The sequence below is a fragment of the Lethenteron reissneri genome, chromosome 69 (assembly GCF_015708825.2).
Source record: "Lethenteron reissneri isolate LAM-NWPU_2019-01 chromosome 69, ASM1570882v1, whole genome shotgun sequence".
Taxonomy (NCBI): Eukaryota; Metazoa; Chordata; class Hyperoartia; order Petromyzontiformes; family Petromyzontidae; genus Lethenteron; species Lethenteron reissneri.
Window position 1 is genome coordinate 9,330,762 of NC_083847.1, and position 26,303 is coordinate 9,357,064.

The following is a 26,303-nucleotide window of genomic DNA, read 5'->3' on the forward strand; positions in this document are numbered from 1 at the left end:
AACTATTATTTTATTATTCACTTGCTCTGCATTCTTTTTTTTGTGTCAAATCACCTTCATAGAAACCTTTTTTTCAATAATCACCTTGATAATATTACATTCATAATGTTTGTGTGCGGACAAATTATATTTCTGTTCCAACCTTCTTCCACTAAACTCATGTACATAGAAAGTGTGTGTCAGTCCATGCGTGTGTCTGTATTTTTCTCCCGGGCAATGCCGGGTACTGACCGCTAGTACCATATACTATGAGCATGTCTGTTTGCACGTTTCACCACAGGACCGGTTCAGATAATCGTCACCGGTGCCAGTGACGGCCATGAGCAGGGGCGGTTCAAGGCGGAGTTCAGCGCTAACCGCTGCGCCACCGCTCTCCCCGGGCCGCGTTGTGGCCACGCCCCTTTGTCGCCCACGTGGTTCTGGGGTTCCGGCTCGCACGAGAGTCCGAACCACAGCGAGCAGCAGCAGCAGCGGCGTCAACATCGCGAACATCAACAACATCATCACTACCATCAACAACATCGCTACCAACATCACTAACAACAACAGCAGCGGCGCCAGCAGCGGTGTGAGCGGTGAGTGGCCGAGAGTTTACTCGCTTAGACAGCTTCCTGTGTGTGGCGCTCTGTGTGTGTGTGGCTCTGTGTGTGTGGGGCTCTGTGTGTGTGTGTGGCTCTGTGTGTGTGTGGCTCTGTGTGTGTGTGGCTCTCTGTGTGTGTGTGGCTCTCTGTGTGTGTGTGGCTCTGTGTGTGTGTGGCTCTGTGTGTGTGTGGCTCTGTGTGTGTGTGTGGCTCTGTGTGTGTGTGTGGCTCTCTGTGTGTGTGTGTGGCTCTTTGTGTGTGTGTGTGGCTCTTTGTGTGTGTGTGTAGCTCTGTGTGTGTGGCTCTGTGTGTGTGGCCCTGTGTGTACAGTATTTCTCTCTGTATGGCACTATATGTACAGCATTGCTCTATGTATGGTCCTGTATGTACAGTATTGCTCTAGAATACTGGCGAAACTTCGTACTCAGATTATAAATGTTGTGGCTTTGCTCTCCAACACACCGGTATGCTGTACTAGTAACGAATTGGCATGTTCTGTTTGCATGCCAAACCTTACTAATTGGCTGTGTCTGGTGGTGGCGGGTTTAACGGCACATTTATATATTTACGTGATCTAACCCAAACAACCTGTATTATGGATGATATTGGTTGCAAAAGCCTGCGTGTTATACTGCATTGCTCTATGTATGGCTCTATGTCTGTGGGTCTCTATGCGTGTCTGTGGGTCTCTGTGTGTCTGCGTCTCTGCATGTCTGTGCGTGTCTGTGGGTCTCTGTGTACGCCTGTGGGTCTCTGTGCACGCCTGTGGGTCTCTGTGTGTGTCTGTGGGTTTATATGTGTGTGTCTGTGGGACTCTGTTAGTAGAGGGGGTCTCTCTCTGAGTCAAATGAAACCAGTATAACCCGTAAAAACAAAGTTTTTCACTATAAATCCTTTATATGCGTGGCGGCTAGAGTCCTCTCGTCCTCTGGCTTGAGATGGCTGCCACCTATGGGTCAGATGATTGCATTGCACCATTAAGCAATTGGTAATTAAATATAATTTTTGTCCTAAAAAGTGTACAATTTTGGAAACATTTTTTCACGAACATTAATTGTCACGCACAACGAGTCTGTGTGGAAAATGTCAGCTCGATTGGATCACGGGAAGTGGGTTAAAAAACGACCGAAAGATTTGCACGGTCATAAGCAAGCAAGCGAACTTAATATAAAGGATTTAATAAGTATAACCCGTAAAAACAAAGTTTTTCACTATAAATCCTTTATATGCGTGGCAGCGAACTTAATATAAAGGATTTAAAAATATATTCGCCTGTGGAGGACGCGGGGATCGATCCCGCGACCTTTGGCATGGGAAGCGAGGGCGCTACCAACTGCGCTACTCCGCTACGGCCTGTGGAGGGGTTACGCTCTGGGCTCTTATACTGTGACGTTCAGCCAAAGCGATGAATAAGTTCTATTTGAATATATGTAAAAAAAAAAAAAATTTTGCCTAAAAAGTGTAAAATTTTGGGAATTTTTTTTCACGAACATTAATTGTCTGTCACAACGAGTCTGTGTGGAAAATGTCAGCTCGATTGGATCACGGGAAGTGGGTTAAAAAACGAGCTAAAGATTTGCACGGTCCTAAGCAAGCAAGCACGCAAGCAAGCAAGCACGCAAGCACGCAAGCAAGCAAACTTAATATAAAGGATTTAAAAAGATGAATCCTTGATTCCTTCCATAACGTAGTCGGGGTTAACATTTTCAGAATCGGAATCTGCTATTAGTAGCGAGTAGCAGCAGCACCTATGAAGGCCGTCTCTGCACATGAGGGTATGGAGTGGCCAGTACCACGCCCGACCGCCTTTGTCTCCCCAGGGGTGGTTTTTTACACACCACACCAGGTACTAATTTGAGGCTGAGTCGACCTCGAGGAGGCCCAGGACCGATTCAGATTATCGTTACGTGTTGGTGGCCGTGAGTGGGTCGCTGGGTTCGTAGCGCAAGCGTGCTAACCACTACTCTACCGCTCCCGACAGACTTGGCTATACACACACTCGCACCTTCGATTAGCATGGTTGGCTACGTACGGTGTGAAAGAAGTTCAACATATATACAGAACACGCAAAATCCACAAAGAACGAGTTGGGAATAAAACCCAGCCCCCTTGCTGTAAGGCACAGGTGTTACCACTTGTGTAGTGACTGTACTCGTCACTGGATGGTGCCTGGGCTTGCAAAGTCATTACGGGCAGCCCGGGTTACGGGCTGCAGTACCAACCCTAGCGGTGGTTGGGTGAGCGCTGGTTAGCGCGAAGGCACCGCGAGCAGTGTGCCAAACTGGCTCCCAGTGAGGGAGCGAGAGGGAGCGTCAGTCAGCCAGGGTTACTCTGGGGAATGACACTCTGGCTGTGACCTGTTGTTACGTGACCGGACGATACTGGAGGGGGGCCACCGGTGGACGGGGGCCGAGGGGCGGTCACGTGGTCCCGAAGGGCTCTCGGGAACATTCGAGAAGGAGCTCGAGAAGCCTGGAAAGTGGGTGGGGCTAAGGGCGGAGCCAGCCCCAGCCCGGGAGCATATAATGAGAGCTGTATGACGAGCTTGGGGTTCTTCAAGTGTTGGTGTTGGAAGAAGAAGCCTCTAGCCACACGGTCCAGGACCCAGCTTGTGGTCCATTCCGGGATAGCGAACCGTGTCTAGTTCAGCCGTAGCATGGTTAGGTGGGCATTCCAGACCCGAGTGTAGATTGTGTTGTGTTACGTGTTAATGCAGAATAAATAGTGTTGCTCCCAAGATAACGTCTGCGACTCAGTTGGACTCGCTACACTTGCACCACCTCCCTACCCACATGTATGTACATATGTTCAACTTCTTTTGCACCATATGTAGCCAACTGTGCTAATCGGAGTTGCGAGGGAAGGGCAACAAACTAAACACATAAAGCAGTTCTAAACATATGATTTTTCAATCTTGATTTAAATGTGCATATCTCCAGTGGCTTCCTAATATGGGAAGGAAGAGTTTTTCAGATGGCCACATCATCAATATCACCATCATCACAATCAACGTCAACATCCCCCACTTCATTGTCAATATCACCAGCATCAACATCATCACCAGCTTCACCACCATCATGTATGTACAGGCACCCTGCTCTACTTACAAACGAGTTAAGGTCCAGAGGTCTGTTCGTATGTCAATTTGTTTGTAAGTACAACTTTACTCCTGTTGATTCCAAACCTGTTGTACGACATGTACACTAAATAGAGTGAATGGGTTTAAAAGTTGTATAATCTCCTGTAGATGTAGAAGCTACTGGTTCTTCATGTTCTGCGGATGTAGATTCCATTACCGCCATCTATTATTGTGCAGCGGTTGAACTTACGACTCTCAGTCCGACCAGGCAACTGGACATACGGACAGGTTTTTTCATATCTCTGAAGGTTTGTAGGGTAAATGTTCATAAGTAGAGATGTCCCTGTATGTATGTTGAACTTATTTCTCAGCGTACGTAGCCAACCGTCCTAATCGGAGTTGCGGCAAATGGACAACAAACTTGACACAAAAACGTTCCAAAGAAATTAGTTTTCAATCTAGATGATTTAAAAGTGCATAGCTCCAGTGGCTTCCTAATCTCAAAAGGAATATTCCAGACAGCCGCAGAAGCACATCTGAAAGTGTGCGATGCAGTGACCATCTTTGTTCTATGGCTACCCAAAAGCCACTGCGAGGATGACTGCAGTTTGCGTGATGGCTGATGTTCCTTGACAAGATCAGCTGGGTTATGATAATCTGGACGGGTGCTGGACTTGAATGTGAACCTCTGCACCAAGCGGCGATCATGTTTCTTCTTCTTAGGTATTAGCTGCTGATGTTGAGGATCTATTGAAATTTATATTCTAACTGTTCTCATGGCTACAGACGTATTGCTGATTGGAAGCGTATTATCAAATAATACACAGGTCACCATACATCGATGGTGATTAACTGTGAGCAACCAGTAACAGGTATTGTTCTTTATTTTACCCAGAAACAGCAGAATGTACATACATAATATACATGCATAATGTACAGGCATAACATGCATGCATAATGTACGTTGATTACAATATGAACAACCGGACTAATTTATATTAAGACATTACCCCCCCCCCCCCCCTGGTCTTCGCACCTGATTGGCTCAATCAGGCTGCTGCCTCATGATGTCGGTTGTAATTACGGGTGAAACATCCTACTCAGATTTTAAATGTTGTGGATTTGCTCTCCAACACACCGGTGTAGTGTACTAGTGTAGAGGAGATAAATGTGCGGTGCGCACAGTTAAGCGGGTGCAACTGAGGAGAAACAGGTGTGCATGTTGCAACATGAGGTTTGCACCGACAAACCGACAGTAGTTAAGGGGAGAAGTGGGTGCAACCGAGGTCGAACAGGTGCTACGATGTGACCAGAGGTTGCTGTCAAAGAGACGGGAGATGGGGGTTGATTAATGGGCCAACAGGCGCCTGCCTGGCGGCATCTTAAGTGGAAGCACGTGAGGATTCGAAATGTGCAGGGGGATATAAGCAGGAGTGTGTGTGAGCGAGGGGGGTGTTGCCGGGAGCCAAAAGTGAAGACATCTCGCCGCTGCCGCTCCAGCCGTCAACGGGACCCTCAACCCTCACGTCGTCGCCGGGCGGGTGTTGGCTGAACCCCCTGCCTGGGACAGACGGGTGAGCGGGTCTGAGGGAGCGTAGGTGAGGGCAGCGGTGGAGATGGAAAGTTGCTGTGTGCAGAGTCGCTGAGTGCGAAGACGCTGTGGCGGAGTCGCTGAGTCCAAAGACGCTGTGTGCGGAGTCGCTGAGTGCGAAGAAGCTGTGTGCAGGATAAGTGAGCTGCAGATAGATGAGAGAGGGGAGAAGTTAAGTATATGTGACCGTACAGATAATTATAGGAGTGCCTATAACTGGCGCAAGAACAGGTGAATAAAGTGTAAGCAGGTGACTTGTTACAATGTGTCGGTGTGAGTAATTTTTGAAGACACTACACTAGTAACGAATTATCATGTTCTTTTTACGTGACAAACTTTACTAATTGGCCATGTCAGGTGGTGGCGGGTTCAACAACACATTTACGCGATCTCACCCAAAAAAAACCTGTTATGGATATAGTAGTGCAGTGTTTAGTAGTGTGGTGTATATAGCATCTGAAAGCACACCATGCCGAGTGACCGTCTTTGTTCGATGGAAACCAAAAAGCCACTGCTGACAACTGCTGTTGAATGCAGGACTCTGTTAATTTGGTTCCCTGTCTCTCTCTTTCCCCCCCTGCCCCCCCCATAGCCATGGAGCCTGAGGCGTCGCTCAAACTGGAGGACGAGGGACGCCACGTGGGCGTGGAGACCTGGGCTGGCTTGAAGCTGGAGGTCGAAGGTAGTGGTGGAGGCTTCCGGTGGGCCTGGGGCCATGCAAGTCACCTGTCTCTTGCTGTAGTTCTTCTCCTAGCAAGCAGCAGCACGTGTAGAAAATTCTCTGGCATGTGTCATGACGGGTACTACAAGAAACCTGACCGTCTCTGTCCGGTGCTCGCTGAGCTACATTGACTTGTGGTTGCGGAACGAATACATTATAAGGTCACGCTCATTAGACACAGTGCTTGCCACAAATTAACCACAATATCTTGCTCATCTCATCAAGGGGCATAAACCATCATGCGAACTCCGGTCATACTTGCAGAAACTTTTGGCTGGCCATCAAACAAAGGTGATCACCGCATTGCGCGCTTTCGAATGCACTTCTGCGGCTATCTGGAATGCTCCTCCTGATGTTAGGAAGCTACTGGAGCTGTGCACTTTTAAATCATCATCTAGATTGAAAACTCAATCTAGATGTGCCTCCGCGTAGCTTCACACATGGCATTGGGATGCTGCTGGATCCTTCTGGATGCCACCCACGCGCCTCAGTCTTTGTTCAGCCTGCATACGCATCTCACATGTTATCGTTATAGGAGAACAGACTGCACATATGTTCGCGTGTGCAGTGGGAGCGAGTTTCAGACGGCTGCCGGTGAAGCCACAGAGAAACGCCGCTTGGCCAGTACGGTCCTGGTTCTGGGCTCGATGAGCCATTTGTTAGATTAATGACTTTGTAGGATGCGGCGATTTTGCTGGGGTCAGTAGAGTACGGCTGATGTAGATGCAGTGCAACAATTACAATTTCACATTCCAGCTGCCAAGACAGGCAACTGCGTCAGGAGCAGCGGAGTGTATCGCTGTGTTGTCTTTTTCGTATTTGTGGATCAGAGGTCTCTCTGTCTGCGTGATGCATGCCTCCGTGTCTGTGTGACGCATGCTTCCGTGTCTGCGCGACGCGTGCCTCCTTGTCTGCATGACACGTGTCTGTGTGATGCGTGCCTCCGTGTGGCAGCGCTGGTTGTCGGAGCGGATGACTGGAAACCGGAGATCGGTGATATCAGAGTGAAGACCGAACCGGACGATGGTGAGACGTCCACCACAACCACCACTACCACCATAACAACCACCACAACTACCACCACAATTACTACAACCACAATCACCACAACCACCGCAACCAAAGACCAAGATCCCCCATATAGCCTTAATAGACTGTTGGTGCTCTTGGCGAGCACCTATGAAGGCCAGCACGGTACAAAAGGGGGTGGGTGGCCAGCACCACACCCAACCGCCTTTGTCTCCCTAGTGGCGATGTTTGCACACTGCACCAGGTACTCATTTGAGGCTGAGTCGACCTAGGAGAGGCTCAGGACCCATTCAGATAATCTTCACCGGTGTTGGCCGTGAGCGAGAATCACACTCGGGTCGCCGGGTTCGTAGCACCACGCTAACCACTCTGCCACCGCTCCCTACTCAACCTCCACCACAACCACCAAAACAACAACCACCACCACTACAACTACTACCACAAACACCACCACAACGTATGTATATTGAACTTCTTTTTGCACCGTACGTAACCACCACCACTACAACCACTACTAGTATAATGACCACCACAAGAAAACAGTTGTGAGATGTGAGACGCTGTATGTGACTTGTGCCTCCGTGTCTGTGTGGCGCATGCCATCGTGTCTTTGTGACGTGTGCCTCCGTGTCTGTGTGATGGCCCAACTCCGTGTTGCCAGTGCCGGTTCTCGGAGCGGGTGACTTGAAGCCGGAGGTCGGCAACATCAGAGTGAAGATCGAACCGAACGATGGTGAGATGACCACCACAACCTCCACAACCACCGCAACATCACCACAGCACTTGTGCCAGGCTAGGTGCACTCTGAGGCCATGTGAAGTGTCGAAGGCTCGCTGACAGGAGGTCACAGGACAGACGCAGGTGCCATCGGTTGACTGACTGAAATGACTGGCAGATGCACCAGCTGTACCCCCTACTGTGCCAACTTGCTGCATTTTAACTGCTCTGCCCTCTTACTGCTGGAGGGTGATTGCCTCCAGATGTCCAGTAGAATCCTTAACGAGCATCCTCCTTAGAGGCCGATTTTGACATTGAAGGTACCACTCATTGACAAGTACCAATCGGCTTCCACATCCTTCTGGACCCCATTGGTCCATCTCTTCTCTAGCCCATGCCACGCCTATTTTGCCTCATCTGTCCAGCCAAACAGAAGGTTCTTGGGCATGCGGTGGCTGGGCATATGGGATACATGACCCAGCCAATGGCCACCTTGCCTGCCAGAGCTCATTAATGGGACTGTGGCCAGATCTTTCAAGGATGTGTGAGCTCCTCACACAATCTAGTTTGGTTAAACCCTGGATCTTAGGCAGGCGAACCTGAATGTTTCAAACTGGCTGTTCTTTTAAGAGGGTGCCACGTCTCATAAGAATAGAGAAGGGAGGGCATAACAGTAGCCGAGAAAACCAGAAGCTTCGTGCAGAGACGCTACTGCTGACCCTGGAGTGTGCCACTAAGAGGTGGGGTCTTACCATCAGTCCCATTTTAAACTAAGCACCTGCTTGGGTATTTTGTGCCATCAAACACTCCACCCCCTCAGCTCCCCATTGGTGATGGAGCAGTTGTGGGGAAAGTGGAGAGTTTCCCATACCTGGGCAGTGTGCTTATGACCAGTTCTGGTTTGACAGCAGTGGTCTCGCTTCAAATCAGTCGGGTGGCATTATCTTTTCATCGGCTGCGTAATGCTGTGGTCTGTTACTCCCCACTACACCACAACTATTACAATCACCACAACCACCACCACCACAACCAGCCGTGTGAGGATGAGGAGCCGTGAGAGAGGCGGGTTTCTGTGTCTCACTGTCAGGCGGGGAGGGTGAGGAGGGATGCTGGGCCTTCGCTCAGCCCTGCGCACAGCGGCTGGAGGTAGAGGTGATGATGGATGACCCATTGAATGGTGAGAGTCCTGCTCACACCCCCATCCTCCTCCCCCTCTTCTCATCTCAATGTCTCACTGCTCCCTCCGTCTTCACACGCACAATCTTGGTGGTCCTTTTTAAGTTTAACTTTTTTTAAATTCACGCTTATTCACCCAGGAATGCGTTGCAGAGTCTCAAGATTATTTTTCAGTTGGCTGCTATTTTGCTGCTCTCGTGCGTAAATCCCAATGGGAGGTTTTGTCTAACACTAGTTACGTTGTGAGTGCAAGCATTTAAGTGTAGGGAAGAGTGACTCCGGAGGAAACCCAAGCGTTCCACTCACGCTCTATTTTAAAACTATATATATTTTTTACCAGTCAAGGCCCACTGAGCTATATAATAATAATACGCACTTATACAAAGCACCTTCCATATTGAATTATCTGAAAGCGCTTTACGTAAAAATAAAACTCCACTCACAAATATAGATACAATCTAAGCAAAATAGAAAGCTGATAACAATATCAATGACTACTCTCAAAATTGTAATAAAATAAAGAACTATAATAGTGAATAATTATTACAGAGTAATCCGCTCTTTTTCAAAAGCTACTTGCGCACAAATGATAGCTCCACCAAGTGGCTTATCAACATGTGGAAATGTATAGCAGCCAAATACTCCAAACGCATGTTGATATTGATTCTAAATTTGGAGGGAAAAAGCGGAGGACCCGGAAAAAACCCATAAGCAACCATGGGGACAGAGAGAGGCACGCAAACTCCAAATATCCAGCAGCAGGCATCACCAGGGTCGGGATCGAACTCACGATCTTCTGCGTAACAGGCAAGGTAGTTAACGTCTCCTAGCCACCGCAGCTCGAGTAACTTCACGGGATCTCTAAAGTCCGCTTGTTAAGCAGACGGGCCCACGTCACATTGTATGGTCAAAACGCAATGTAGCATTGGCCAGGGCGACTTGCAGGATTGTAAGCGTGAAGCTCTTGCTCAACTGCTCTCCACCGTCCCAGAGATTGAGCAGTGAATGGGTAGTACCACCCTCGGTGTCCACTGGAAAACTTGTCGAGGGCAGAAACGTACCCACGTAGGCCGTCGCGACCAATGTTATCCACCATGAAGGTTCGTTATACCTGCCACCCCTCGACAGCCAATTCTGACTAATCACCTGACGAAGCTGGTTGTTGTAATCTCCGGCGAAACGTCACGATACTCGAATTCTAAACGTTGTAGTGGGTTTACGCTCCAACACAACCAGTTTGTACTAAAGTATTCACTAATTGGCAAGTTTTGTTTATGTGACAAACCTCACCGATTAGCTGTGTCGGGTGGTGGTGGTGGTGGGTTTAACAACAACATTTATATCCACGTAATCTAGCCCAATACAAAAACAAACTTTTATTGTGCAAAGATTTCCCCATTGCAGACTGCACAGATTCAAGCGCTGAGGCATCGTTGGCTTTCATAAACCCCGAGCTGCCGCTCCCTCTGGGGGTTCGCAGGAGGTCGCATTAAGCCTTTCCCACGCGTGTTTATTTGCTTCATGTTTTACAAAAGATGGGTTCGACACCGCCGACTATGCTTTTCTGTTGTTTGATATACATGTGTACTGTAATAGCGCCGGCTGTTTGACAGCAGCGGCAACTGTGGTGGACAGACAGTACACACGTTGGTGAAAGTGTGCACGGTGTGTTGGCAAAGAGGAGGAACTAGGGTAAGGGTTGCAGAGGACCCCATCTGAAGGCCCCTGGAACCTGCTAGCAGGTTCGAGAAGGGAGGCGCGGTCAGGGCAGAGCCAGGCCGCGCTGGTAGCATAAAAGAAGCCAAGAGCGGGGCTTGAGGCTGTTTTTGGAATGGACTCATCTCGTCGTTGCTGTCATCTCGTCGCCGTCGTTGCTAAACGTCTCTGCTATATATTGTGCCATGAAGGATAGTAGTTGGCTATCTCAGTCAGCGCCTTGAGTGTTAGATGGCTCGTGTAATGTACAAGCTAGGCTGAACTACTGCGGAGAGTGTGTGGACGAGACCGGGAAAGTTTTTAATAAAGAAAGTGCCTCCTAGAAACTCTGTTTGAATTGTTGACGCTACATATGTAATGTATGTTTCATCTTCTTGGTTCTTTCGGTAAAGTCACGTATAAGGGAAATAATAATAAAATAAAACATAAAATCCAATTCTCACGATGTTTCGGCCACAACGCAAGCAGCCGTCCTCAGGTGAAGAACAGGTCTGTAGGAAAGACAGCGTCTGAATGACCTGTTCTTCACCTGAGGACGGCTGCTTGCGTTGTGGCCGAAACGTCGTGAGAATTGTATTTTATTATGTTTTATTTTTATTATTTTATTATTTCCCTTCTACGTGACTTTACCGAAAGAACCAAGAAGATGAATCCCTGCAGTCACGAAAGTTTTAAATCGAAATGTAATGTATGTTTGTATGTTTTTATGTTTGTATGTTTATTTGTATGTATGTATGTTTGTTGTCTAACTGTTGTGATCCTGCCAGTTAGACTCAATTGCTCTATTGTGAAGAGTGAAATTATATATTTTCTTTATTGTTTACTTCCACTCTAAAGTACTTCATATGCTCGTGTTATTTAGTTATGAATTTGCATGCTACACGTATGTTAATCATTAATCTCCTTTCAAAACTGCAATCACCTCGACTGGACCGCTTACCCTGCACGTGTCACATGGCTCTATAGCTATGTGGACTGACGTCGAATCACATAATATGAAACGTGCACGCGTATGCAATCAATGATTTATTTTAATTGTGCATTTGGTGCTCTCGCTGTGTGAAAGTCACATGTCAAAACTCTTCACTAAATCTATCTGTTAACCCCCCTTCCTCCTCCATTCCCTCTCCGCTCTGCTGTCCCGGCGGCCGCAACAGGTGCACACGACGTGACGGTCGAGCGTGACGGTGAAGCGAGCGTGGACACGAGGACATTTGTGGACGTGGAGGTGGTGGTGGATCACATCGGCCGCTGCGGTGAGTTTGGGCATTCGTCGTCGGTTTCGGAGTGGCAGAGCTCACGGAGGTTCACAGCGTGGATCTGTCCAAAGTGAGATCTTGCACTCATTACACACAAAGTTCTTGCCACAAATGAACCACAATACCTTTTTGATCTCATCAAGGAGCATAAACCATCGAACAAAGACAATTAGCGCATCACGCGCTTTCAGATGCACTTATTTGGCCATCTGCAACACTCTTCCAGCTGTAGGAAGCCACTGGAACTACACTTTTATAAATAATTAAGATTGAAATTTTTTTTTTAGAGCTGCTTTTTGTGCTTCGTTTGCTGTCCTGCCAATTGGCATGGTTGTCAAGGTATGGTGCAAAAAAAGTTCAACATACAGTGCATCACAATCACTAATTAGCTGTATGTAATCAATAAATCATACCTGTTAAAACTATTAATACAATTACAATCATACAATTACTCTAAATTTTGAACTTATTTCTTTCTAATTGCAAATAAGTTCAACGTACAAACATCCACACTACAGTCTAATTAAGACCATATGCACGCCCACACCTAAATAATGCATCAAAGAACAGATTATGCATACACACATCAAAGCAGTAGTGTAACAGATCAACGTACATACATACATGTGTAGTGACACAGGCGGAGACAGTAGTAGATGGAGGCACCTTCTTTTCTTACACATAGTGAGGACTTCACACACCCTACGTGGGTGCACACTATATACTTTCAAACACACACAGTCGTCTATTTTCGGCGGCACCTAACTAGCTAGAACAATTGGCAGGTTCTCTAGCTAGCGGCGTCGGCGATGGTGAAGACGGCGGCGACGATGGTGTCGAGACGACAGCATGGCGAGATGTTTTATCCCCTGTATATATTGTCGTCCCTTGACGTGTGTACTGCCGTACCTTGTAGTTACGCGCTATTGCGCTACACATGCATACGAAGTGCCCACCCGAAATCACCTGCCCTGCCCCCATCCCACTGTGTGCCCCTCCCCTTTGCTTCCACGCTCCGGCCCCAGGAGGTGACGTGAAGGTGAAGCGCGATGACGGAGAGGCAGACGTGAGCACGAAGGCAAGGATGGATATTGGGGCGCCCGTGGATGACAACGGCCACGGTGAGTTTGGGCAGTCGTTGGTTGGGATACAATTCACGGAGGTCAAAAAGGTTTCTTACTACACAACGTGTGCAAAACTCCCTGGCACGTGTCATGATGAGTCCTGCAAGATCTGACCATGTCCGTCCGGTGCTCGCTGAGCTGAATTGGCTACTGGTTGTCAAGGAGCTTAAGCCATCATGCAAAGTCCTGTCATTGCATTGCGCGGCACTTTCAGATGTGCTGCTTCTGCGGGCATCTGGACCGTTCTTCCTTCAGATATTAGGAAGCCGCTAGAGCTATGCATTTAAGTCATCATCTAAATTAACAAACTCTTTTCTCCATAATAGAGGTTTTTTTTGGATTTGATCGCGTAAATATATAAATGTGTCGTTGAAACCCGCCACCACCCAACACAGCCAACTAGTAAGGGTTGTCACGTAAACAGAACATGCCAATTCGTCACTAGAACAGCACACCAGTGTGTTGGAGAGCCATTTTGCCAGTAATTACAACTAGCTTCATCAGGCGACAGCCAGATTTGTGGAGAAGTTCCACCTGTTTCGTTCTTTATATAGAGGCATAGATGTGGTGACCACACTTCTGCGCTCTTGCGCAGAAGTGTGAGTTACATTATGCATGCACCTTATGCGAGCCTTTTGATCTTGTCCTTCCTGTCCTTTGCGTGTATTAAAATAGCCATACCAACGCTAATCCCTATTGAAGTATTTTGGACTGTAATAGGCATGCATTTAAACAATGTATTATTTGATGATTCGCTTCCACGCAGCACTAAATTGGTAGCTATCCGAACGGTTAAAATTATTATTTTTTCTTTCAATTTCGATAAATTCTCTAGTTAGTCTTGGCCAGTAGTACCTAGTTTTGCACAGAACTTAAACATCAAAATCAATTGAGTTCTTGTTGGCATGCGTGTTCTGCTACTGCTGACAGTTGTATTTGGGAGTATATTTAATATTTCTATGATGTTCTTTTCGTCTCGTGCTGACCATTCGTCCTGTTTGCCCAACATAGCATTTTCTACAAATGCAGTTAATCCTGTACACACCTTCTGTTGATAAGTAATACTTTTCGATTTAAAGCTTTCGTGACTGCAGGGATCCATCTTCTTGGTTCTTTCGGTAAAGTCACGTAGAAGGGAAGTAATAAAATAATAAAATAAAACATAATAAAATAAAATAATTCTCACGACGTTTCGGCTACAACGCAAGCAGCCGTCTTCAGGTGAAGAATGAGACACTACCAAGCTAGGAGCTTATATATACGCTGCGTTTGAGGTGCAAGAGCACCTTAACAAAAAGAATGTGCATATGAAGAGGAATTTAGCATATTCATGGGAAATGCGTAATTGTATAGTAAACATATAGCAGTGTGATACACATTAGGGTGAGTAGAATAATACATAGTGTTATATTAAAATGTATAAGGTATAGGGTGGTTTATAGCAATACAGTATATAATTTAATGTTGGGTTTATCTATGGCAGTATATAGTACGGTGTATGCTCGTGTGATGTAAGAGAATAAAGTTTAGATGGAAGCATATATAATTTTTACGACGTAGAATTGTAATGTATTACTTGCTTTTAGTAACTCAGCTTATTGTAGAGTATAGTAAGTATACTGATGGTGCTATGCAGTTTATACTTTAGTTTTTTATGTAGTTTATACTTTAGTTTTCTACGTTGTTGTTTAGTAACTGCAGCTACATACTATTAACATTCTTTTCCTTTGTTAATGCTACTGCACCCCCCCTTGGTGCTGTTGATCCTGCATAATGCATGGCCATAATATGACTATGAAACCCCCCCCACCCACCTCCTACGCATTTCCCATGAATATGCTAAATTCCTCTTCATATGCACATTATTTTTGTTAAGGCGCTCTTGCACCTCCAACGCAGCGTATATATAAGCTCCTAGCTTGGTAGTGTCTCATTCTTAACCTGAAGACGGCTGCTTGCGTTCTAGCCGAAACGTCGTGAGAATTATTTTATTTTATTATGTTTTATTTTTATTATTTTATTACTTCCCTTCTACGTGACTTTACCGAAAGAACCAAGAAGAAGTAATACTTTATTTTGGTGATTTCGAAAAGTGTATTGGTTTAGCCATGTTTGTTTGTTGTAGTACAGAGTTAGACTAATGGCCTTAATCTAAGTTGTCTTGTGGTTGTTGTTGGTTGTTTGACTTGCATCCCACTGGGATTTTTGCACACAGCGTTGGTGTACGGTGTTTTTTCTGCAATATTTTGCTGTCTTTAATTGGATTTTCTGTTTGCACTCAGTCACATATTCACTTTAAGATGTTTTTTTGTTCATGTTTTAGTTTTTTGTTTGTTGCGGTTGCACCTGATTCAAGAGCCGAATGGCTCACAGGGCTATACCTAATAAATGAACTTGAACTTGATTACATCTTTTATACCAGACTAGCTGTACTACCCGGCTTCGCCCGGGACTTGTATCTACCACGGCCGGCCGCCTTTGTCTCCCCAGTGGCGATGTTAATACGCTACAGCAGTTACTCGTTTGAGGCAGAGTCGACCTAGGGGAGGTTCAAATAATCGTCACCGGTGGTGGCCGTGAGCGGGAATCGAACTGGGTTCGCCGGGTTGGTAGCGCAGCGTAGCGTTAAGCACTACACCCACCGCTCCTCACACACCACACACGCACAGACACACACACAGACACACACACAGACACACGCAGACACACACAGACAGAGACACACACACACACACAGACAGCACGCTAACCACTACACTACCGCTCCCCACACAGCACACACGCACACACACAGACACACACACAGACAACAACAACAACAACCGCCATTCGCCACTAAGTGGCGGTGACGTCACCACGATGCTTGTGCCAGGCCAAGTGCACCTTGAGGCCACGTGAAGTGTCGAAAGCCCGCTGGCAGGAGGTCACGGGGCAGACCCAGGTGCCACTGGTCGACTGACCGAGATGACCGAGATGACTGGCTGATGCACCACCTGTGCCCCCTACTGTGCCAACTTGCTGTGCTTTAGCCACCCGGCGCTCCGCTCGTTGTTGTGAGCGTCGCTCCTCCGCCCTCCGTTGTTGTTGGAGGGCGACTGCCTCCAACTGCCCAGTAGCGTCCTTCACGAGCCTCCTCCACTGAGGCCGATCTTGACACCGCTGGTACCAGTCATCGGCAAGTCCACTCAGCTCCACGTCCTCCTGTACCACATCACTCCATCTCTTCTCCAGCCCGTGCCGCGCCCGTCTAGCCCCCTCGATCCGGCCGAACAAAAGCTGTTTAGGCATGCGGTGGCTGGGCATGCGGGCTACATGACCCAGCCAACGCAGCCTTGCCTGCCGGAGGAGCTCACTGATGGGACTTTGCCCAGATCTTTCAAGGATTTGTGAGCTCCTCACACAATCCAGCCTGGTTAAACCCAGGATGGATCGTAGGCAGGCCAGCCTAAATGTTTCCAACCGGCGAAGATGCTCCACCAGGGGGGTCCACGTCTCGCAAGCGTAGAGAAGGGAGGGAATGACCGTGGCCGAGAAGACCTGAAGCTTCGTGCGGAGCGACAGACCAGGTAGCTTCCACACAGCGTTACGCAACCGATGAAAAGATATTGCCGCTCGACTGATTCGGAGTGAGACCTCTGCTGATAGACTGGAGCCGGTCATAAGCATACTGCCCAGGTATGGGAAACTCTCCACTCTCTCCACAACTGCCCCATCACCAATTGGGAGTTGTGGGGGTGGAGTGTCCGATGGTACAAAATACCCAGGCAGGTGCTTGGTTTTGGTGGGGCTGCTATTACCAAATCATCGGCATACATAACGTGGTTGACCAATAAGGAGCCATCCCTTGATCGCACCCGGGCGTCGATCAGCCTCCCATTATATCTGTACCAAACGGAAATTCCCCCGGTACAGCTATTGAAGGCTTCACGAACTACGCGGTCAAAATAGATGTTAAATAATGTGGGAGCCAGAGGACATCCCTGTCGCACCCCAAGGTGTACAGGGAAAGGCTCCGACTCCCGGCCACGTAGTTTTACCCGGGCCCGCTCACCATCATGAAGGTCCTTAATGATCGTGAGCAGAGGGTCAGGGACTCCGAAAGCACGAAGAACAACCCAGAGTCCAGTCCTACTGATGGTATCATAGGCCTTGACCAGGTCAATAAAGCAGAGATGTAGGTCTTTTTGGAATTCCCTACACCTCTGCTGTAGCAGACGGACAGAAAATATGGCATCTGTGCAGGACCGCCCTTTCCTGAAACCGCATTGGGGCTCCGCAAGCCCCTCCTCAGCGTGCCTAGCAAGGCGATGTTGAATAATCCTTGCCAGGACCTTACCCGGCACACTGAGGAGTGAGATGCCCCTGTAGTTGTTACAGTCTGTGCGGTCCCCCTTCTTAAAGAGGGGGACCACCAGGGCATCCTTCCAGTCCTGCGGAACCCGTCCAGTGGTCCAGACTGTTGTTATGATGTCATATAGGGCAGTCTGTGCACAAACGCCACCCTCCCTCAGCATTTCGCTTGGGAGATCATCTCTGCCCGGTGCCTTCCCTGGTCTCAGACTCCGGATCGCCCTCAGTACTTCCTCAACAGCTGGAACCTCAGCCAGCCACTCACAGGGGGTGACCTCTTCCAATATTTGAGGCACCGCAGCCTCAGCAGGGTTATCCCCACTTTGTGCCATGATGTTTTCCTGGCTGAGAGAATTTCCCTCCCCCAGGACCTCACAGAAATGCTCAGAAAATCTGCAAACCTGTTCCTGGGGGTCGGAGATTGGATCACCGTTTTTTCCTCTAATGATGGTAATAGGTGTGGCGCTGCAGGTTACTTTTTTGATGGAGTTAAATAGTGATTTGTGATCACGGGCCACTGAGGCAGACTCCATCTCCTCAGCAACCCGCGACCACCACCCATCCTTACAACGCCTTACGGCTCTCCGAACTTCCGAGCGAAGGCTGCGGTAAACCTCCTCATTCTCTGACGTGGGATGCTGTAGGCGATGAGAGTGGGCCTGTCGCTTTTTCTCAATTAACCTGAACACCTCCTCTGTCAGCCAGGGTTTCTGGGGAGGTCTGGACCGCGTACCCAAAGCAGCCATTGCAGCTGCATGAGTCACAGTCTTAAACCTCGCCCATTTACCCTCGACATCAGGTGGAGTGGGGGACGATGCCAACCCCAGCTGCAAGCGATGATGAAATTCTCGCTTGCAACTTTCATCAGCTAACTGAGACCAGGCCACTTTTGGTTGGAATGGGATCCTGGGTGTACACCCACCACCGGAGTGGAAGAAAGGCAGGCGCATCTTACAGATGACTAGTCGATGGTCAGAGGACAGATCAGCTCCACGGTAGGTCCTGGTGTCAAGGACATGGGTTCGCATCCGCTGGTCCGTCACTATGTAGTCCAGCAGATGTTCTTGCTTGGACCCGGCATGTATCCATGATGTTGTGTGGATGCGCCGATGCCGGAAGAGCGTGTTGGTAATTACAAGCCCATGGGCTGCACAAAAATCTAGCAGCCTCCTACCGTTATTATTGAGCTGATCTGGCCCATGCCTTCCAATCACTCCAGACCAGGTGTCAGCATCATGACCAACTCGGGCATTGAAGTCACCCAACAAGATGACTCTGTCCCGAGTGGCCACTTTAGCCAGCACCTGTGACAGGAGGTCATAGAAAGCGTCTGACTCATCGGCTTTGCTTGCATCCCTCCACGGATGTTCGTCTTCGGTGGGGGCATAAGTAACCACGACCACCACTCCTCGCCTCTGGTTGATGGGAAGGCGAGCCCAAAGTATCCTGGGGCTTACAGCTTCCCACACCTCACCGCCACGCTCCCACGCCCCCTTCATTCTTTTGTTCAGAAGAAGAGCCACACCCTGTTGTTTGGCAGTCTCCTGCCCCGAGTAGAGGACTGTCCACCCCTCATGGTGGCAGGAGCCAGAACCGGTCCACCGGACCTCCTGAATGCCACAGAGATCCAGGCGGTACCGGTCCAGCTCCCGACAGAGGAGTGGCAGCCTCTCCTCCGCAGTGAGCGTTCGAACATTCCACGTGGCCATCCGCAATGGTTTTTTGTTGTTTCTGGAGGAGCCCCGAGGGTGAAAATTCAATCTCCTGGCTCCGCCAAATGGGGTTTGGCCAGGAGACGTCATAAAAGCCTGACCCCCCGGGTCCTCCGGCACAAGCTTATTTGTTACAGGTTTATGTTTAATTCGTGGTTTAGTGGTAATGAATTGAAGGTGGAGGGGTTACCAGCCCCTCACACCCGTCCAGAGCCCCCGTTTAGCCACTGTGGTGGTCACAGACGCCATGAGGGGAGAGGCCAATGGGCATTGGCCCTCCCCCCACAGCAATGTCCACGACAGTGTTGCCCGTCCGGCACCGCGAGGAGGTAGGAGGTTGTTTTGCCGGACACACAGACACACACACACAGACACACACACACAGACACAGGCAGCACGCTAAGCACTACACTACCGTTCCCCCTACACAACACACGCGCGCGCGTCCATAGGTACACATACACGCGCTTGCTGCAGACACACACGACTTTCAGGGTGCGTAAGGCAGTAAGCGACTGAAATAATAAAGCGGCAATGCTGTGCGAGGAACGCCTTAGGCCAGCAACACATTTGTGTAATGCGAGCGTAAACACACACACACATACACACAAACACATACACACACATACACACACATACATACACACAGACATACACACACACAAACACACACATACATGCACACAAACACATACACAATACACACACACATACATGCAGACACACAGACAGACACATAACACACATACATACACACACATACATACACAGAAACACATACACACACATACATAGACACACACATACATACACACAAACACATGCACACACGTACATACACACATACATAGAGACACGCAGACATACACATAAAGACATACAAAAAAACCCACATACATACACACACACATACACACAAACACATACATACATACACACATACATAGAGACACACAGACATACACATAAACACAAACACACATACACATGACCCGGACTTGGATCCACGATGCCCGGCCGCCTTTGTCTCCCCAGTGACGATGTTCACACACGACAGCAGTTACGCGTTTGAGGCTGAGTGGACCTAGGGGAGGGCCAGGTCCGTTTCAAATAATCGTCAGCGGTGGTGGGCGTGAGTTGGAATCGAACTGGAGTCGCTCAAGCAGCTTAATGACTGTTTGTACAAAGAACATATAAAGAATCGATTATAATAACCAGGCAAGAGTCCACATTATAGACTGCCAGTACACGCACTCAGCTTCATAAGCAGGCTAGAGTGTACATGATAGAGTGGCAGTACGCTCACCGAGCTTAATAAGCAGGCTACAGTGTACATGATAGACTGGCAGTACGCTCACCCAGCTTAATGAGTATTTGTACAGTGAACATTAAAGTAATCGATTGTTGGCGCGTTGGGTTTAAAAGTAATATTAATAGCACACATTGTGGTGGGGGTGTAGTGAAGAGTAGGAAAAACTTTGATAAATTTACCTCAGAGTGGCGTGGTGGGTGTCGAGGCCTAGTAGCGTGCAAAGCCTGCGGCCTCGCCTAAAATTGTCGGCTTGGAAGAGGCAGGGTACGGGTGGCGTTCCTTCCCCCCCCCCCTAGCGCTCCAACAATACTGTGTAATGGGTATTATTTAATTAAATACGGAGCTTATGAAAGTGGCGAAGGCGTGGCTAGCCGTTGGCAGGGGCAACCGCCGTCCAATGAAACTGCAGCCCTTGGCGAAGGCGTGGCTAGCCGTTGCCAGGTCCAATGAAAGCGGCGAAGGCGTGGCTAGCCGTTGCCAGGGGCAACCGCCGTCCAATGAAAGTGCGTATGGGCCAAAGTCCACACACACACACACACAGACAGACAGACAGACATGAACGATTTTATATATATAGATATTAATTTCTATATTTTATGTACCGTGCCAAATGTGACTCGGATGTTTTGTTTTTCAAACATCTGGCTAGTTTATCAGTTACTCCCGCAATGTATGGTATTTTGATAATTTTTATTACTAGGGCAGTTTGAATGCTCGTGTTATTTGATTTGGTTTTGGCATTCAATGCCCTGTTGATTTGTGCATCATTGTAACCGTTCATTTGCAGTACTTCTGTAACATGTTTCATTTCACTTCTCAGACTGTCACCATCTGACACTTTCTTAGCTCGATGGATGAGCGTCTTGATAAGAGCAGATTTCTGTGCGGGGTGATGGCGTGACTGCATACAGATAGGTGTCATTATGCGTTTTCTTTCGGTAAACGCTGTGTTATTCTTTTTTTACCATTTCGACCCCGTCCGAGCAGAATATCCAGAAATGAGTTCTGTCAGCTTCCACTTCCATCGTAAACTGGATGAATGGGTTTTGCGAGTTGAAATTATTTAGAAGTCCATTAAGTGGATCTTTGCCATGTGGTCACACCACCAATGTGTCATCCACATATCTAAACCAAGCAGAGGGTTTTAGTGTGCTTGAAGCTATTGCTTTTGTTTCAAAATCTTCCTTGTACAAATTTACTATCAAAGGAGAGCCCATTGCTGCACCTTCCTTTTGTTTATGGAAGTCACCTTTCCACAATAAATAGGTGTTTTTTTAGACAGTGTTCAGCTAGTCTTGGGATATCTCTGGTTACCAGAGTGTCGAGTAATTTAATTGACTCGTTGACCGGAACCCTCGTGAACAGAGAAGTCACATCAAAACTTACGAGAATATCATTAGGGTTAAGCGTAATATCTTTAATTATATTTCCGAGATGTTCAGAGTTTTTGATGAACGAAGAGGTCCTACCGATGTAGGGCTGTATTTGGTTCTTTAAGTATTGTGCTAATTCGTATTTGGCAGAGCCTATTGTACTAACTATGGGTCTTAATGGGACATCAGGTTTGTGAATTTTTGGTAGCTCATCAAGTCTTGGTGGTTTTGATGCCCTTGGTTTGGTCAGCTATTGCTCTTCCTTGGAAATTGATGACTTGGCAATGATTGCCATTGTTTCACGTTCCAAGCTGCTGGTTGGGTCTTGTTTAATTTTAAGGTAAGTACCTTCATCGAGTAAATCTCAGATTTTTATTATCGTAGTCCTCACGGGGCATCACAACAGTTGACAGGCCATTATAAGCAGCAAGGAAGGCGTAGCAATGGGCTCTCCTTTATCTCCTGTGATAGCGATTTTGAAACAAAAGCAATAGCTTCAAGCACACTAAAACCCTCTGCTTGGTTGAGATATGTGGATGACATATTGGTGGTCTGGCCACACGGCACTCGGTTGTGTATTGTTTTACTCTTAGCTGGTTATTTTAACAGTTTCAAAACAAAGTGATTATAAAGATGTATTTTTTACTTAAACTAAAGTCTAAACTAATTTTTTTTATTTTATCAGGTAAGGCCCACTGAGCTATGTAGCTATTTTTCAGAAGCGACCTGGCCACAAATTATAGCTCAACGAAGCGGCTTTTCACATGGAAATGTATTGCAGCCAGATACTCTAAACATAGTTGCAAAATTTGAGGACCTGGAGAAAAATCCATGCAGCCATGGGGAGAAAGACATGCAAACTCCCAATATACAGCAGGGTTCAGTGGATTGAACTCACGAACTCCTGTATACTAGGTGAGGTAGTTAACATCTTGCCACTGGTTCCCCACTACCAATTCTCACCAGGTCGACCTCCTCCATCGGCGTGCGAGACGGCGTCAGGCACTCGCGTGGTCTCCGGGAGCGAGCGGAGGCCAGTGCTGCGCCCGTGCTCCGTGGTGCTGCGACTGCTGCGCACCGACGAGGGCCGCCGCCCCGCGCCGCGCCCTCGCGGTGGCGCCGACGACATCATGGCCACGCATGCTTGCGACCGCTGTCCGTACCGCGCGCGGCAGCGCCGGCAGCTCGTGGCGCATATTCTTTCCCACACGGGCGAGAAGCCCTTCAAGTGTGCCGCGTGCGGCAAGTCGTTTGCGAGCCTCAACAATGTCAGGAAGCACCACAACACCGTCCACCTCGACCTGAGACCGTTCAAGTGCCCGCGTTGCGGCAAGTGCTTTACCTCCCGGACGTTCCTGCGGATGCACATGCTCAGGCACACGGGGGAGCGGCCTCATGAGTGCGCGCGCTGCGGCAAGCTGTTCCGGCACAGGTCCTCGCTGGATGTCCATAAGCGCACGCACACGGGCGAGAAGCCCTTTGGGTGCGCCCAGTGCGGCAAGATGTTCTCCCGGCGGCACCACCTCCGCCACCACGAGCTCACCCACACGGGTGAGAAGCCTTGCAAGTGCACATACTGCGGCCGCACGTTCTCCCACGCACACAACCTCAAGACCCACATGCGCCTCCACACGGGGGAGAGGCCACATGCCTGCTCGTTCTGCGCAAAGACGTTTACCGAGACGGGCACCTTGAAGAAGCACCTGCGCGTCCATACGGGCGAGAAGCCCTTCCGCTGTTCGGAGTGCGGAAAGGCGTTCACGCTGGCGACCAGCCGCAATGTGCACATGCGCAAGCACACGGGCGAGAAGCCCTATGGCTGCCCCGACTGTGGCCTCGCCTTCACCAAGTCCGGCGCAATGAGGTCCCACCAGAGGAAGATGCACAACAGGACGGGGGGAGCACCATGCGTGCGCTTAGTGCGGTAGGAAGTTAACATGCCTGGGCCACCTCAACATGCATGAGCGCAGCCAGGAGCGGAAAAAGAAGTGCTACTGCCCATGACAGGAGAGCTGAGGTCGCGGTGCAGGGTGGTCGGTTTAGCGCTGCGCTTGGCCAGCTCACAGAGCCGTGGCGCATCCACGATCTGTTCACACTAACGTGCGGTCCCCATTGATATCGGCACTTGTGGACGACATCACCGGTGTTGGCCGTGAGTGGGAATTTAACTCGGGTCGCCGGGTTCGTATCGCAGCACGCAAACTGCTACACCACTGCTCCCCCACACTCTGTCACTGACAACACCCTCCCTCCTACCTGCCCCACCAGTCACACCCTCGCTCAAACACGCAGTCGCCGATTACTACCCCGTGAGTCACCGAACCTCCACGACACTCTACACCCTCACTCATTTGCCTCCCCCAACATTCCGTTGTGTCTCTTCCACTTAATCAGAATGTCCTTAAACTAGAGGGGAGAAATCCGATGAGCTGTAAAGCTCTCTTTCACACATGTCCAGTAGGGGCACGGGGTCAGAAAGTTACAACAGTACACACATCATTGGACCTCCAATGATGTAGATGCTCACCCCGAGCCCTGATTACTTTGATATTGCATTTGTCTTTGAGCTGTACGCCTTTTGCGTCCTCTGGTCGAGCACCAATTGGGTCGAGGCTCAAAAGAAAGCCGTCCTTTGGTGTTGACCAATCAGTTTGAAGGACAATGCATATATTATCAGAGTGTGTTTTTTTTGTTTGCATTTGACTGCAGGTATTGTGATTAATGCAGACATGAATCCTTGTAAAAAGGTTTCAGTTTTGTTGCCAGAAAAAATGGGAAAACCCCTATTATAACAGTACACACAAACACGATAAGAGTGCAAGGTATAGGAAAGGTAATCACATCACTTAAAAAATAAATCCTTTTTTTCAGGCAAGGCCCCATTGAGCTATTAGATTTTTTTTTTCAAAAGCGACCTGGCTATCACAAATGATAGCTCAACGAAGTGGCTTATCATCATCGCGTGGACATTGCAGCAGCAGCCAAATACATATACATAATCTAAACGCACGTTTCATTCTATAATGTGATAACGTTCACCTCCTGTGTGGGACCCTGAAGGTGTTATTCCCCTACGTGTTACCCCTAAAAGTTATCCCTCTTGATACCCATCACGTTACCAAACCCAGCACCATACTTCTGGTAAACAATGGTAATCCGTAAAATAGCTTAAAATGTAATTCTCATCAGACCCCATGGTGTATGTATATACTGTACGTTGAACTTGTTTCGTACCGTACCTAGCCAACCGTGCTAATCGGAGGTGCGGTAAACAACACTGACCACACTGCTAACACTCACGCTGACATTGGCAGATATAATTTACGTTACAATTGTGTTGGACAAAATTGCCGAGATGTATCATCCGGAGTATAAGAATTCCTGTGGCGTCAAAGAAAGGTTATTTATCTCTGCTCAAATGAGCATCGTGGCATTGCCGCCCATTGCCTGTTTATCGCCTGTTTACAGCCCTGCAAAGCCAGCGGTGGAAAATCCACATTCCTAGGGCGGGTGGATTTGGGGGGGGATTCTCCTACACAGGAGGACGACCACTGCCGATGCCTCAAATTGGTACTCAGAATCATATTTCTACTGGATTAATCCGATGAGCTATGAAGCTCTTTTTCACAGATGTCCAGGAGTTCACATGTTCCCGGAGGGAGGGATGATGATGGGCTGCATCAACCTTGCAATCAGCATTTGTTCAACTTGCAACCCTCCCTATGCGCGAGCCGCCCCGAGTGAGTCGGTGGACCGGCAGTGCCGGGTCGGTGAGTGGGTGGGTGGCCAGGCGAGGCCGGTGGGTGAGTGGGTGGGTGGGTGAGTGGGTGGGTGGGTGGGCAGGCGAGGCCGGTGGGTGAGTGGATGGACGAGTGAGTGGGTGGGTGGGTGGACAGGCGAGGCCAGTGAGTGAGTGAGTGGACGAGTAAGTGGGTGGGTGGGTGGACAGGCGAGGCCGGTGGGTGAGTGGGTGGACGAGTGAGTGGGCGAGTGGGTGGGTGGGCAGGCAAGGCCAGTGGGTGAGTGAGTGGGTGGACGAGTGAGTGGGTGGGTGGACGAGTGAGTGGGTGGGTGGGCAGGCGAGGCCGGTGGGTGAGTGGGTGGGTGGACAGGCGAGGCCAGTGGGTGAATGAGTAAGTGAGTGGACGAGTGGGTGGGTAGGTGAGTGAGTGGGTGGGTGGACAGGCGAGGCCGGTGGGTGAGTGAGTGGGTGGACGAGTGAGTGGGTGGGTGAGTGAGTGGGTGGGTGGACAGGCGAGGCCGGTGGGTGAGTGAGTGAGTGGACGAGTGAGTGAGTGGGTGGGTGAGTGAGTGGGTGGGTGGACAGGCGAGGCCAGTGGGTGAGTGAGTGGGTGGACAGGCGAGGCCGGTGGGTGAGTGAGTGAGTGAGTGAGTGGATGAGTGAGTGGGTGGGTGAGTGAGTGAGTGGGTGGACAGGTGAGGTCAGTGGGTGAGTGAGTGGGTGGACAGGCGAGGCCGGTGGGTGAGTGAGTGAGTGGACGAGTGGGTGGGTGGGTGAGTGAGTGGGTGGGTGGACAGGCGAGGCCAGTGGGTGAGTGAGTG

The 26,303-nt window shown here is 48.9% G+C and overlaps 1 protein-coding gene across 1 annotated transcript; it reads left to right on the top strand.

Moving 5' to 3' along the window:
* Nucleotides 1-436: 436 nt before the first annotated feature.
* LOC133360504 (zinc finger protein 696-like) lies at nucleotides 437-25,527 on the top strand. Its single transcript, XM_061579268.1, has 8 exons — nucleotides 437-575; nucleotides 5,844-5,933; nucleotides 6,927-6,998; nucleotides 7,663-7,734; nucleotides 8,806-8,895; nucleotides 11,768-11,866; nucleotides 12,895-12,990; nucleotides 22,707-25,527. Exons 2-8 carry the CDS (start codon nucleotides 5,846-5,848, stop codon nucleotides 23,666-23,668), a joined length of 1,479 nt encoding a protein of 492 aa, XP_061435252.1. The 5' UTR covers nucleotides 437-575; nucleotides 5,844-5,845; the 3' UTR covers nucleotides 23,669-25,527.
* The last annotated feature ends 776 nt before the right edge of the window (nucleotides 25,528-26,303 follow it).

What these genes read in the sequence shown, in the direction of transcription:
- LOC133360504 (XM_061579268.1), top strand. Translation starts at nt 5,846, where the DNA reads ATGGAGCCTGAGGCGTCGCTCAAACTGGAGGACGAGGGACGCCACGTG. An exon ending in GAAGACCGAACCGGACGATG is followed by an intron (nt 6,999 to 7,662) that starts GTGAGACGTCCA and finishes CCGTGTTGCCAG; the next exon opens with TGCCGGTTCTCGGAGCGGGT. An exon ending in GATGGATGACCCATTGAATG is followed by an intron (nt 8,896 to 11,767) that starts GTGAGAGTCCTG and finishes CGGCCGCAACAG; the next exon opens with GTGCACACGACGTGACGGTC.